Source organism: Quercus suber, unplaced genomic scaffold, assembly GCF_002906115.3.
Source record: "Quercus suber isolate HL8 unplaced genomic scaffold, Cork oak 2.0 scaffold_100, whole genome shotgun sequence".
Taxonomy (NCBI): domain Eukaryota; kingdom Viridiplantae; phylum Streptophyta; class Magnoliopsida; order Fagales; family Fagaceae; genus Quercus; species Quercus suber.
In genome coordinates, this window is record NW_027069565.1 from 1,070,002 (window position 1) to 1,084,926 (window position 14,925).

Consider the following 14,925-nt stretch of genomic DNA (forward strand, 5'->3'; position numbering starts at 1 on the left):
GGGGTCAACAAGAGGCATGAACAAGTGACTTTAAGTAATTTTTGCGGAGAAGGCAATATGAAGTTTATGGATGTGTGCAAGGATTCTTTTTTAGTACTTGCTTCATATATCCCACCGCGGCAAAAGAGGTCAAGAATAAAAATTCAAAAATTCATACATCAAGATTTATTATGAGTGAGAAAAGATTGATAAGTAGCATATTGATTCATCTTGTCTTGCATAGAAGAATAGGATGGAGAGGATTATTCGGGGTTCCAATTGATCATGGAAGATTGCCACAAAACTTGAGGATGAGTTTTCTCCACCCCTGAGAGAATGATGCAGATTGGTTAAGAAAGAATAAAATATTTTAATATTTTATGTTGTTTTTTCTTTCCTAGTGGAATTAGGATTTATTTGCTTTTACAAGTTCAATTAAAATCCTTTTTCTAGTTGAATTAGGATTTTAATTGTTTTTCTTTTCCTAGTTAAATTGTTTTTCATTTCTCAAGTAGAAATAGATTTATTATTTCTTTTTCTAAAAGGAGTAGGAGAAATCCTATTCCTATAGTTACTCTTTATAGAGTGGTTGATTATTGTTATTATGCGTTTATTAATAAAAGTTTTCTGGGGAGGTTTTCTCTATTATTTTGCCTACTAGCCTAGTGTTCTTGTAGAACTTAGGTTTTGTGGAAGAGTTGTAGTAATTGTGTATTATAGATTCTGCTTCTACACACTCACACTGCATCACTACTGTATTTAGCTTCTATTAGCCTTCTCCACAAGGCATTCATTTCCATCGCATAGTATGTATTATTCTTTTTCTTCATGAAATATGTCTCTTTTTTTTGTGTGTGTTTTTTGACAAATGCATAGCACTGAAATTCGTTTAGATCAGTAAATAAATGCAAATCTTATATATCTTTGAGTTATTGAGTGCTAGGTGTTTAACAGCCTTTTCCATGGTGTTCTGTTTATGCTCTAATTCAATGATTTATAATAATATATCCCTGTGGTAGTGACTGTTAAGAACAGTGGGAGTGTTTTACTTATTCCCTGAATTGGTATAACTTTCATAAACCAGATTTCTGCTGTGTCAGTGCTACCTAATGGGAAAATCTCAGAGATTATGCGTCTGTGGTCTTCAGAATGAAGTAATCTTTGGTGGTAAAAGCTTTAAGTAACTCATGTTATGCGAAGTTTTTTCTGATACAGTGGCTGATAACAGTTTAGCATGATAGTTAGCTAATTTTAAGAGATTTTTAGCTTGATACGTTTCTTAATGAGGGTAAATCCTGAGGTGCTTCAGTCTAATGTCATGCGTGTGCTCCTATAGCTATTATTATTAGTGCAATGTCATTCTGGCTTCATAAGCTTTATATGTTTTTTTTCCAACTTTGTTTCGCCTATCTCTGGTTTCACTGTTCAAGTCACCGTTATTTATCAGGGTCTGGAAAACTTCACTAATTCTATGAATTACATTAATCTGTATGCTTTCAGGGTCTTGTGAAACTTGCTGATTTTGGTGTTGCAACTAAACTGACTGAGGCTGATGTTAATACACATTCTGTTGTTGGAACACCTTATTGGATGGCCCCGGAGGTACTTCTATAATATATTTTATTTGTAATTTTGTCAGCTTTTGTTTTTTCTGATGTGGTTTGAGCCTTGCGGGGAGTGACTGATACAAATTGTTGAATTGATGTTACAAGTGGTGACTCTGACTAGTTGATGAGTATTTATAGCTGACCCCCATTTAATTGGAATCAAGGCTTAGTTGAGTTGAGTTGTGCATGTTTGTATCCTTTATAATGTTTGTTCCTCGTAGTACGCATTATTTCTTGTAAGAACTGATGTTGCAATTAATTTCTTTTCCTTTTATTTTTGTGCTAGTAAGGAGGAGATCTCATCTTGACGAAGTTTGTGAATGTTTCAGGTGATTGAAATGTCAGGAGTTTGTGCTGCTTCTGACATTTGGAGTGTTGGCTGCACTGTGATTGAACTTCTTACATGTGTGCCTCCTTATTATGATCTACAGCCAATGCCGGCTCTCTTTCGTATTGTTCAGGTGTGCCCATCTGTCTTTATTTATGGTTATTTTCGTTGTTATTAGGATGTGAGAGCATTCTGCATTGTGTGTGAATCCTACGGAGTTCTCTCTGCCAATTTTGTTTATTGTATATGTTACTTTAGACATCTCCAGTTATCCATTATTTTTACCGTTTGCTGGAGAAGGCTCAGTTCCTAATCATGCTTTTCCTGGTTGAATGCTATCACTCTTAAGTACTTTTCTTGTTTGTCATATTTTGTTTGTGAAATGTTTATTTATTTTATTATCAACTCTGACAATTGATTTTCCTCACCTTTCTTTCAGGACGAGAATCCTCCTATACCTGATAGTCTATCTCCTGACATTACTGATTTTCTGCGTCAATGCTTTAAGAAGGTGTGGTTGAAGTTAACTTATTTAGTAAAAAAAGGTTCTTGTGTATAACGTTATTATGACTGTCACCATCTAATCGTTGCTAATCTCTTCTCTTCCACTATATATTAAAATACTTATTAAGTGAAAATAAGTTTTTATTCATTTATTGGTAATTAGTAATTTCACACGCTTCCAATGGGTCTTCCACCCACCACCCGATGCTCTACATTACCCCTTTTTTTTTCAAATTATTTTTAAACAAGAAAGTAATTACTGATTTTATGCATTTATTGGTAATTAGTAATTACACATGCTTCCAATGGGTCTTCCACCCTCAACCTCAAGCTCTACGTTACTTTTTTTTTTTTTTTCAAATTCTTTTAATTATTTTTAAACAAGAAAGTAATTACTGATTTTATGCGTCAATGCTTTAAGGTGTGATTGAAGTTAACTGATTTAGTAAAAAATGGTTCTTGTGTATAACTTATTATATGAATGTCACCATCAAATTGTTGCTAATCTCTTCTATTCCACTATAGATTAAAATACTTATTTAGTAGTTTTTTTAGATTTATTTTTTTATTGGTAATTTGTTTTTTGAGAAACCTTTTTTTATTGGTAATTATTCATGCCCCCGATGGGTTTTCCACCCACAACCTCATGCTCTACCTTACTTTTTCATTCAAATTCTTGTTAATTATTTTTAAACAAGAAAGTAGCATCAAATAATCCTGAAACTAATATTAGTTAAAGGATTTATTGCTATATCCTTACCATTTCATATTGTACCTGTGTCCTTATCAGTACTTTCTAGCTAGGGACAACATAAGTTTGCCACAGATTTGACTTCTTAACATTGAAGTCTTCCTTGGGATGTTCTCAGTTGCTATTTATTCTGAAGCATTTATTTACTCAGTGAAACTAATATTTATTACCATACATTAAGGATCTGGAAATGCCAAAAAGGAAATTGTACTTGTTTTATTGCAAATATGTAATTAAGATCTCATTGTTGATAAAAAAATGTAGCTTTGTTTTTTTAATGTATAACCAGCCTGATAATTATCCTTCTTGTAATCAATATTGTAGGGTGAAGCAGGATCTGTTTAGATTTCAGCATCGTAGATATGATATATCTTTATGATATATATTTGGCTATAGTTTGATGTAGCATGACATAGGGTGGTTAGGACTTGTAGGATAAAATGTGTAAAATCAAGGCAATCAACCTGTGTTTTACAAGCAATGGAACTGACAAGAAGCAACTATAGTTACTATACTCTCTTTGAAGAGTGTTAAAGTTGCTTGAGTACTAATTTTCTATTTCTATATTTAGTTGAAATATCATAAATGGGCTATAGGACACCTCGAGCATTAGCATCTGGGGATGCAAAAAAGTGTCTATTATACATCCTCAAAACCTACTTTATCTATTTTACCATCCCATTTTACAATCCACCAAACATCCGAGTTTCTATTTTTACATACAACTCATTAAAATTATATAAACTATACCAACAAATAATATAAACTATAGATTAAAATATGTGTTTTTATTTTTACAACCCATGAATAGATAGTAAGGTTGCATCTATAAAACCTTACTATTCACGGTTGGCAAAATATTTTAGATACCCATACCTGGGTAAAGCCCTCTTTTAGTGTCTTGGTAAAATAGCAACCGGGGGGGGGGGGGTTTACACCCAAAATATGCTAATGCTCTTATGCTTTTAGATGGAGAATTCTAGTTATAAGCTGCAGAATATGGAAAGTGCATCGATTAAAGCAAGTTCTAAACAAATGAAGGCCACATAGAGTAAGATCCATGAATCCATATAGAATAGAATAAGATCCATGGATCATATCTACAGTTCATGTCCAGAAAATTTTAAAACTACCTAATGACTAATGTCTTTGAATTGAGATTAAAGGAAATTCAACTAAAATAAGTTAAGCATTAGACTAACACCATGAAACTTATGGATGGGAATCAGTTTTAACTTGGTCAGGCAATGAAGTATTCAACTTAGACCTTTAACAATCTTTTGTGGATTCTTTTGCCTCTATGCTTAATCCTTGAGCCTTTGATTTTCTAAATTACAGGATGGGCACCTCACATGTAGCCCATCTATTTGGAATTTGGTTCTAGGCTGTTTAATGTAGACTATTTGGACTGAATAGAATTGGCGGTCTTTTGAGGATGAGGGGAAAACTGTGGTTCAGTTATTAGATTTATGCCAATGGACCCTCTCTGATTGGTCTCGGTGTTGGGGTTTCTTGGATTGTTTTATCCTTATGGATTTTCTTTCGTCTATAAGAATAGCTTAGTGGCTGCTTGTGTCTTTTTTTTTTTTCCTTTTGTCTTTGTTCACTACCGTGAACTCTTTGTGTTTTTCTTGCTATTCCTTTATTAATAATATTTTCTTCTTACTTATCAAAAAAAAATGATGCATTGAATTTTCCCTTTTATTTATTTATTTATTTTGATAAGTAAGAAAGACGTATATTAAAAAAGCTGCTTTATGCACAGAGCAAACTGAAGATTACAAAAAAGAGAAAAGTGAAAGAACAAAGAAGAAAATTAATTAAGAAGGAGAGAAATAAGGAACAAAGAGAGAGAATTACTAGATGTGAGTCTCCAAGCCCTAGACTAGTCAAAAAGAGAACCACTAAATGAAGCAAGCAATTGGTCATCGAATCTATCCACGTCCTCAAAAGTTTGCTAATTACGCTCCCTTCAAATACACCACATTAAACGCAACGGAACTAAATTTCAAATTTTAGATGAGTGCTTCCCTAACCAATTCCACCAACCAAAAAGAAAATCTGCAATTGATCTTTCTAAAACCCACAAAATCCCAAAAGATCTAAAGACAAAGCTCCATAATTGACGAGCCTTCTCACAATGTAGCAGCAAATGCTCCATTGTCTCCTCACAACAACGACACATAATGCACCAGTCAACAAAATTGAAACCCTTGCTCCGCAAATTATCACCTATAAGAATTTTATCCCAAGCTACAGTCCAACAAAGAAAGAAGCGCCGAGGTGCCTTAACCTTCTACATACCTTTTCAAGGAAAGACAACGGAAGAAGACCTCGCAACTTATTATAAAACGAATGGATGTCAAAATCCCCATTCTTCGTCAACTTCCATCTCATATGATCTTCATCATTTGTTGAAGGTATATTGGATTCCAAGATTTTAAACTCTTCTTCCTTAAGACTCTTTTGGATTGGGTTGTAGTGTTAGGCTTTTGTTCTTTTTCTTCATTCCATGGTTTCATGGACTTTTGTACTTTATGCACTTGATTTGTTTTTGTCCTTGATGTATACTTCTTGTATACTCAGGTGACACCCTTCTTCTTTTTAATATATTTTTATTACTTATCAAAATGTTTTCCTTTTTATTTTTTATATGTTGGTAAGTTACACATGCACCTAGTAGGTCGTGAACCCATGACCTTACTCTTCTTCACATCATTGTGGGAGGAGGAAGTGCTCTTTGATCTAGTGCTCATTGGCTTCCGGTTAAAGACTTGATCTTCTCATTCTCCATTTTCCTCAACCCTTTAACCAATTGGGCCTTCTTCAAGGATCCAAGAGGTCCAATACCTAAAACCATCTTCCCCAAGGTCACAGGCTTCCTTATTGTTAATTCAACGATACTTAGTTATTACATTTTTCTGCTCATAGAAATTTTCTCTTACTATCTTTGAGTATGTGTAGACTTGAATGTCAAGGGGGTGAGTAAGTAAATATTCCTATCTTTGATACATACACAGCTTTAATTTAAGAATGGTAAATGGAACTACCACCTAAATTTTTGAAGGTTTAATCAAGCTTTATTAGGGAAGTGGTTGTGGAGATAAGGAATTGAGGGGGAGTTACTCTGGCAGAAAGTCATTGAGGTGAAATATGGGAGTCATTGGGTGGATTGGTGTACTAAAGTCGTCTGGGGCCCTATGGTGTTCTTTTGAAGTTTGGGCCCTTATGGTGTTCTTTGGAAGTCTATAGGACGGGACTAAAGGTCTTTTTTCAGGTTCCTTTAGTTTGATTTGGGTGATGGTACTAGAGTGAAGTTTTGGCATGATTTGTGGTGTGGTGATTCTCCACTTTAAGAGGCCTTTTTGGAGTTGTTCCGTATTAATCATGATAAAGATTCTTCCATAGTGGATCTTATGCCATTCTGTAATTCATTCTTCATTGGGATGTTCATTTCTCTACTAGTTCAAAGTTGGGAGTAGAAGCCTTTGTGTGTTGTTATGGAATTAATTTATTCTACTTCTATGAGTGGAAGGGGGGAAGACAAACTTTGTTGGAGGCCAGTGGAGTGTCGTGGATTTGAGGTTGGAGGATGTTACCGTTCGTTGTCTATGTCTCATCTCATGTTGTTACCTTGGAAAATTATTTGGAGATCTCCTAGGGTTGTGTTCTTTTCCTGGGCTGCAGCTTTAGGTAAGATCCTGCCTACAGATAATTCACGGAAAATAGGCATTATTGTAGTAGACTGGTTTCCATGGTATATCCCCTTGTGTACTTGCAATCCTTTTTCTGTCAATAAAACTTTGTTACTAAAAAAGAAAAAAAAAAAAAAAAAACCTACCTCCTAAGTCTGAGACACCTTCTGCCTAGTCCCCACCCTCCTTAAACTTACTTTGGCTGGTCCAAACATACTCTCAAAACTGCAATTGTTCTGCTCTGTTGTTAATTTTTGTTGTGGTCTATGAACTGCTGAGATATATATGTGCAAACCGGAATACAATTAGTTGATTAGACTGAATGACTAGATGATGTGTGATTTATTGGTAAATATGTTCTCTGAGATTTAGTTACATATTTCAGGATGCTAGGCAAAGGCCTGATGCGAAAACACTGCTTTCTCATCCTTGGATACAAAATTCTAGGCGTGCCTTGCAATCTTCTCTCCGTCATAGTGGAACATTAAGGTAGAAGTTGTGAAGTTCATTTTATTTGGTGTCTTTGATGGAGCAAATCCTTGTATCATTCATGCATTTCTTGGCCATGTGATCAACAATATCACCTGTAGTTCATTTATTTTGTTAAAAGAGTTAGGATGGTTTAGTATCAATGGAAAATAAATAAGTTTTCATTTAAAATTACATGTTGATTACACACATGTGGACATAGGCCCCCACACAAAAACATACTCGTTCTTGTACATACACATACAGAGGTATCCACTTATGAGACTTTTGGATGGGTGTTGTAGCTGTAATAATTGATATTGTTCTTATATTTTAAATATTTCAATTGAAGTGTGATGCACTGTATTTTATGTGTTGCCTCTGATGTTTAGGTAATTAATTTTTCTTATGGGTCAATTTATTTTAATTTCTGTAATTCTTCTATGCTTTTTTAATAAATATTAATATGGGTGTCAATTTGTTTCTGTATAGATTTGGGTTTCTTTTAGATGGTATCAATTTGGTTCTAGGGTTTTGAGGCTCTTCTTGTGTAAAGTAATGGGGATTGGTGGTGAATAAAGCTGATATTTGGAGGAATAAAATGTAATGTGGCTCCTTGTTGCTGAGGTTATTACTCTATTACGGTACCATGTGGTGTGATAATTTTTATCTGTTCTATTACATTGGTAGTGCTACATGGAGATACTACAAACATATTAAAATGCTAATTACTCTGAGGCTTTGTGCTTGTATTTACTGCATGTGTTTGATTAGAATGCATCTCAGTTGTAGTTCAAAACTGTATAATTTTTTTTTTGATAATTGAAAATTTTATTAGAAAAGGAAACATGAATGGCACAAAACGATATGTGTGCAAACCCTTTTTGAAATTGTGTCTCTAACCTTGAAAATGATTTTCACACAATTAAAGTATAAATGATTAATAATGAGGACATTTAAGTATGTTCTAGTTAGTTCAACCGATAAAGTTTTTTGTCTTTGAATAAGGTTGCAGTTTGATGGGCTTAAGACTAGTGATCCATTATCCCCTTTGTTATTCATTATGGTGATGGAGGTTGTGAGTAGAGTGTTGAGAACTAAGGAGGGACGTTTCATTCGAGGTTTCATATTTGGCTTTGATGTTGCTGATCTGCGTCTCTCATTCATTATTTGTTGATGATACAATCTTGATTTGTGATGCTAATCCTTAACAATTTCTTTATATTAGAATGATGTTGACTTGTTTTGAAGATGTGACAGGTCTTAAGATAAACCTACAAGTGACATAGTTCCTGTTGGTGAGGTTTGGAATGTGTCAGAGCTTGCAGGTTTCCTTTGTTGTAAGATTGGGTGTCTGCTCCTTCAAGGCAATGTTGGCATGATCGGTATGGAATCCTCTTATAGAGAAGATGGAACACAAATTATTAGGTGGGAAGAAACTGTATTTGTCCCAAAGGGGGTGGATAATGTTATTGAAGCGTACACTATCGTCTTTGCCTACATATTATCTCTCCTTGTTAGTGTGGCAAATAAGATTGAGAAATTGCAGAAAAACTTTCTTTGGGGTGGTATAGGTGAAGAGGTGAAACTTCATTTGATGGGGTGGATTTGGTGTGCACTCCCAACTGCTAAAGGCAGTTTGGAAATAGGAAGTCAGTAACATTTAACCATGCTTTGTTGGGTAAATGGTTATGGCCTTCTGGGATGAAGGAAAAGCGATTATGGAGGTGTGCAGTAGCTGTGAAATATGGAGAAGGGTGAGAAGGTTGGTGCATGGAGGGTGTTTGAGGAACTCATGGCTGTGGCTTGTGGTGAATTTAATCATTTAACTATTAAAATTTAATGCAAGTGTGGATAAAGGGACAAACTGTTTGACAATTTTAAATTTTCAAGGGATGAAAATGGAAAATTAAAAGGTTTGAGACAAAATAGAACATTTATTATATTTCATGGGCAAAAAGAACGTTTTAACCCCCTCAACACCAAACCCCCCACACAAACCACCACCCACCCCCCCCACCCCCCCGGGCCCTCTCTTTCAACTGATGTAATGTTGTCAAGGCTCCCAGGTGGTTCACTATATTGTAGTAGTTTGTCTGGTGACTTATTGACCTAGCATTGCAATAATTTTTATACATTGATATGTGGCTCATTGGTTATGCTGAAAGCATTGTGGGCAGAAGAGTTTAAAATCTTAGCATTTGACCAATTGCTGGCTGAAAATAATACCAAGGTGAGAACCTGGTAGGTGTGGTTTGTTCTTAGTTCCTATGATTGTCCTTCTCACTTGTGGAGTCTAGTAATGGTTTCATGTCAAATGATGACATTGTGGTGTAGTGTTTACAGGGTTTACCTGCTTTGTCGCAGATGTTTGCATGCCCGCCCAGGGCACCTTTTTTGTGTGAGGACTTAGTATATGGCATAGTTTTCCTTATTGCCTGTTATGAGTTAGTATAATGTTAGGGGCAGAATTGTAAGTCTACTACTATGCCCATATATATAAATAATATGTGTTTGGGTTATAAACCTAGGAAGCATGGGTGTGGCAATCTGGTTGCCGCACCAGTGTCAGACTCTTGGGGACGCTGTGTGTGGTGTGTGATGCGGCTGCATGCATGTCCCCATGAATTTAAATTATTTATTTTATTTTTAATTTTTACAGCAGTTTCTCCCTTCTTCTCTCCTTTTGCTGGGTCACAACTCACAAACAGCCTTTCTCATTCTTTGATTGCTATATCGCTCTAGCACAGAGGAGGTGAAAAAATAAAAAGAAAGAAGAAGATGATGATGAGAATAAGAGGAGAAGAGATCACTAAGAATCATGGTCTGATGAGGAAAGAGAGGAGACTGAGAGTTTGAGCTTTGAATAAGAGTAAATGGTCTTTCACACGTGTAGGAGCTATGAAATGACATAAAGTGCTAAAAGGAACCTTCATGGAAGGTTCCTTGTTTACATATTAATTTATAGTATAACAGTAATAATACATTAATATTTATTTTATATAATATAAAAAATGTTTAACAATATACAGAAAATATAAATAAAAATATATTTAATAATTAATTAATAAATGTATCCTGTCACACCTGTCTTACTTTTTCAAAAATTGTTGTGTCACCACGCTGTGCTGCACCGTACCTGCACTCGAATCTGCACTTGTGCTTCCTAGTTATTAACTAATAAACCCTAAAACACTTTTTCATCCAAAAAAATGGTGTCAGAGTCCTTAGTCTGCTGTTAACCCCACCGGCCACAACCCACCTCTTTTCTGCTGCCAGCCACCTTCATTGTTGACAATGATCACCATTACAAGCTCCAACAACCAGACCAAGCCTCGATTCTCCTCCCTAGCTCTGGCGATTCAGTCACAGTTCAGGTCACCGCCTCCCTCCAGTGACACATGTTAGCCACAAGCCTTTGCTTCTACCTCGCGCCGCTGCCGGATTCTTTAGTCTATGGTTCTGATCTGGTTTGTTAGGTTTTTCTCTGGTGTATTTCTTTGGCCAATAATGATTTTATTAGTTTTTGTTCCTTTGTTGGTTGCTATCAATAGTTGTGTTTGTTGTTGTTGTTGAGTATTGGTTTGATTGTTGACAACTCTGGGATGTTAGACTTATTTGGTGGTTGAGTTTGTTTAATTGTGGTTGTTGATTCACGGTTTTAGTTGCTCTCCATGGGTCCATTGGCTTATTGTTATTTGTTAATTGGTTCTTTTATATAAGTTTTTATTGTTATAGATTTGAAAGTTGGTGTTTAACCTCATTTTATTTTATCTCTTGATATGCTTTCAATTACATCCATTTGCCTTGATGGGAGTAATTATGCACAATGTAAATCTTCTTGGTAGAAAGAAGTTCGATTATGTGGTTAGTGACCCCCTTGTGTCTATGGATTCTAAATATGCTGATTAGATAGAGGATGATGCACAAATTAGGAGTTGCTTGTGGAATAGCATGAAGTCTAAGATTACTTGTAGTTTGGTTTTCTTACCCATTGTTAAACTTGCGTGGGAACAAGCCATGGAATTGTATTTAGCATCTTCATCAAACTTATTTCTCCCTAACTTTTTAGAGCATTCACATATGAGGGTGTAAAAAAAGACCTATATTACATCCTCAAATATTACTTTATCTATTTTACCAACCCATTTAACGATATACCTAACATCCCAGCTATTACTTTTACGTACAACCCAATAAAATAATATAAACTACCTAATAAAATAAATATAAAACTAACCTCTCTCTCTCCTCTGCCAACTTTCTTCTCTCTCTTCCTCTGTCTCTCTCTCTTTCTCAACCACCCATCACACAAACCCAAACCCAGAACAACCTTCCACCACCACCACCACCATTTATTTATTGTCTCTCTCTCTTCCTTGCTCTTACTCTTTGTTATTATCTCTTTGAAACAAACCAAACAGAGCAACATTTGGCAAGCCCACACCCAAACTGGCAAGCAACCCACCACTGCCAGGCAACCCAAACACACCACTGATGAGACATGGAGACAGATGAGAGATGAGAGAGGAGATGTTTTATCTTTATTTGGGAAAAGAGAAAATAAAATATTATAAAAATTTTTACATTCTAAGCTATAGTGGGTTGTATATATAAGAGGCCACTGTTCACGGTTGCTAAAATGTTTTAGCAATAGCAACCCGGTTAAACAAGGTTTTGAGCATGTGAGGACGTAAAATAGCATTTTGGGGGTTTTACACCCCCAATGCTACTACTCTTAGTGATTTCTCTTTAGAAGACTATTATAACAAGTTTAAAGGTATATGTGAAGAACTCAGTATTTACTAACCAATCTCCTTTGATATTAAACCTATGAAGAAATAGAGAGATTATATGCATGTTGCTCGCATCCTCTAGCTTACCTAGAAATTTGGATTAGGTAAAATCACAAATTTTGGCTAGTGAGGACATTCCTTCATTGAGTGAAGTTTTTCGTAGGCTTAGACATGCCACATTATTTGACTCTAGTACTGCTCAATTACCTTACCCTAGTACTGCTACATTACCTTTTGATGATAAATATGCTTTTGCCACTTCTATGGGGAGTAGTAGAGGTGGTTGTGGAGGGTAAGGCTATGGGGTCAAGGCCGTAGAGGTCATGACCAAGGGGAAGGGGGTCGTGGTGGAGGATGTGGCCCACGCAAGTGCACTTATTGTCATGGTGAGAATCATACGGTAGATTTTTGTTGGCAGTTGTGGGGTAAACCCTCAGCTCATCAACGTCCAGAGTAATTTCTATCCCTGAGGAAGAGTACAATCACCTCTTTTTTATGCGTTCTAATTATGTTGGGTTTGTCTCTACAACTACTTTGGCTCAACAAGGTACTTCCATTGCTTGTCTTGCTACTCAGTAACCTTAGGTCATTGACTCAGGTGCTATATGACTGGTACCTCAGGTTTACTCTCTAACTTGAGCATTCTAGCAATCTTTCCAATGTTACTATGGCAGATGGCTCAGCCACTAAAGTCTCTGGTTTGGGCACTCTCAATCTGAGTCCTAATCTCTATTTTGTCTATCTTATATATTCCTGACTTCCCTTTTAGTCTTTTGTTGATTAGTAAGCTTGCTAAAATTTTGAGTTGTGTTGCCATTTTTTTATCAACACACTGTATCTTTTAGGATATCGAGATGGGGAAGATTCTTTGGTGGAGGGCATGAGGCCGGTGGACTTTATAACCTGGATTAGCGTGATTGTTCCAATTTGGTGGCTTCTCAGTTTTCTATCTCACCTCTTCAGCATCATTGTTGCCTTGGTCATCCATTTCTCAAGAATTTGAAGTTGTTAGTTCTGTCATGTTGTCCAATTGCGTCCTTACAATGTGAGGCATCACAATTGGGTAGGCAGCATGTGGTGCCTTTTGTCTATCGGTGTGAGAGTTGTGTTAGTAGTCCTTTTTCATTTAGTTCATTCTGATATTTGTTATCCAATAAGCACTCCCTCATTGTTGGGATTTAGATATTTTGTCACTTCTGTTGACGATTATTCTAGGGTCACCTAGCTTTATCTTATGAATGGAAGCAATAATTGTACTCAATTTTCAAATCATATATATATATATATATATTTTTTTTATGGAAATAGAGACTCAATTTAATGCTTCACCTCATATTTTTTCGATTTGACGATGCTCGTGAATATTTTCATACATCTTTTTCTCAATTTTTTGACGATCATGATATATAATTCACCAATCTTCATGCCTTTATTCTTCACAACAAAATGGAGTTGTTGAATGTAAAATGAATCATTTGTTAGAGGTCACTCGTGCCCTATTATTTCATGTGTTTTCCTAGATCATGCGGGAGTGATGCTGTGTTAACTGCCTGTCACTTGATTAATAGCATGCCATCCACTATTCTGGGTGGTTAGATCCTATATTTTGTTCTCTCCCACGTTTGTTTCATTTACCTCCTAAAACCTTTGGTAGTGTTCAGGGATTGATAAACTTCATCTTGGATCAATCAAATGTGTTTTTTCTTGGGTATTCTCGCACTTAGAAGGGCTATAGATATTACTCACCTACTCTTCGTCGTCGTTTCATAAGTGCTGATGTTTACTTTTGATAAGTCTCAATCCTATTTCTCTCCTTCGGTTGGTAGTTGTAGATCTCTTCCTTGTCTTCGTCGCTTACCGCATGTGTCTCCTTCTGAATCTCCTCCTTAGAAACTACTCCATGTGTATCGTTGTTGGTAGAAATCCAACTGAGACTTCTTCCCCACCTAGTGATCCACCTCCTGACCTTGACTCTCTTCCAATTGCTCTGCGCAAAGGTAAGCATACTTGTACCACTCATCCTATCTTTCAGTTTGTCTCTTATGGCCATTTATCTCCATCTCTCTATGCTTTTACCTTTTCCTTGAATTTTATTGTTGTTCCTAAGACTGTCCAATAGGCTATGTCCATACCTGGTTGGAAGTCTTTTATGGAAGAAGAAATGTTTGTTCCGTCTCAAAATGCTTCTTGGTCTTTAGTTACTCCTCCTCCAAGGAAAACTACTGTTGGTTGTTGTTGGGTACTATGAAGTACTTGGTGATGGTTCTATTGAGCATTTGAAGGCTCACTTGGTTGCCAAAGGGTATAACTAGACAAACGGTGTTGACTATACTAAGACATTCTCACTTATTGCTAAAATTTCTTCTATTAGGATTTTGATCCCCTTAGCTGCCACTTTGGGTTGGCCATTATTTCAATTAGACATTAAAAATGCTTTCTTGAATGAGGATTTAAAGGAAGAGCTGTATAAGGAGCAACCACTTGGGTTTGTAACTTAAGTGTAGTCTGGAAAGGTGTGTGCAAGCTGCATAAGGCTATTTATGGTCTTAAGCAATCTTCCAAAGCTTGGATTGGCAAATTTAGTGAAACAATGTTAAAGTTTGGAGTGTGACGTTGCCAATCTAATCACTCTATGTTTTCTCATACCTTTGCAGGTGGAAAGATTTTGTTGATCATGTATGTTGATGATATTATAATCATTGATGATGACAAAAAGGGTATTGATGATTTGAAGAGATACCTTCAAAACTCCTTTTGAACTAAGGATTTGGGCAAACTTTGTTATTTCTTGGGTATT

The 14,925-nt window shown here is 35.9% G+C and overlaps 1 protein-coding gene across 1 annotated transcript in view; it reads left to right on the plus strand.

The window, feature by feature from the left end:
* LOC112005715 (MAP3K epsilon protein kinase 1) overlaps positions 1 to 14,925 on the plus strand; it is a 49,517-nt gene that overhangs the window by 12,846 nt on the left and 21,746 nt on the right. Inside the window, exons 7-10 of the mRNA XM_024038013.2 lie at positions 1,480 to 1,581; positions 1,916 to 2,047; positions 2,354 to 2,425; positions 7,250 to 7,353. Of these exons, the coding sequence (XP_023893781.1) occupies positions 1,480 to 1,581; positions 1,916 to 2,047; positions 2,354 to 2,425; positions 7,250 to 7,353 (410 nt within the window). The remainder of the gene's footprint in view (positions 1 to 1,479; positions 1,582 to 1,915; positions 2,048 to 2,353; positions 2,426 to 7,249; positions 7,354 to 14,925) is intronic.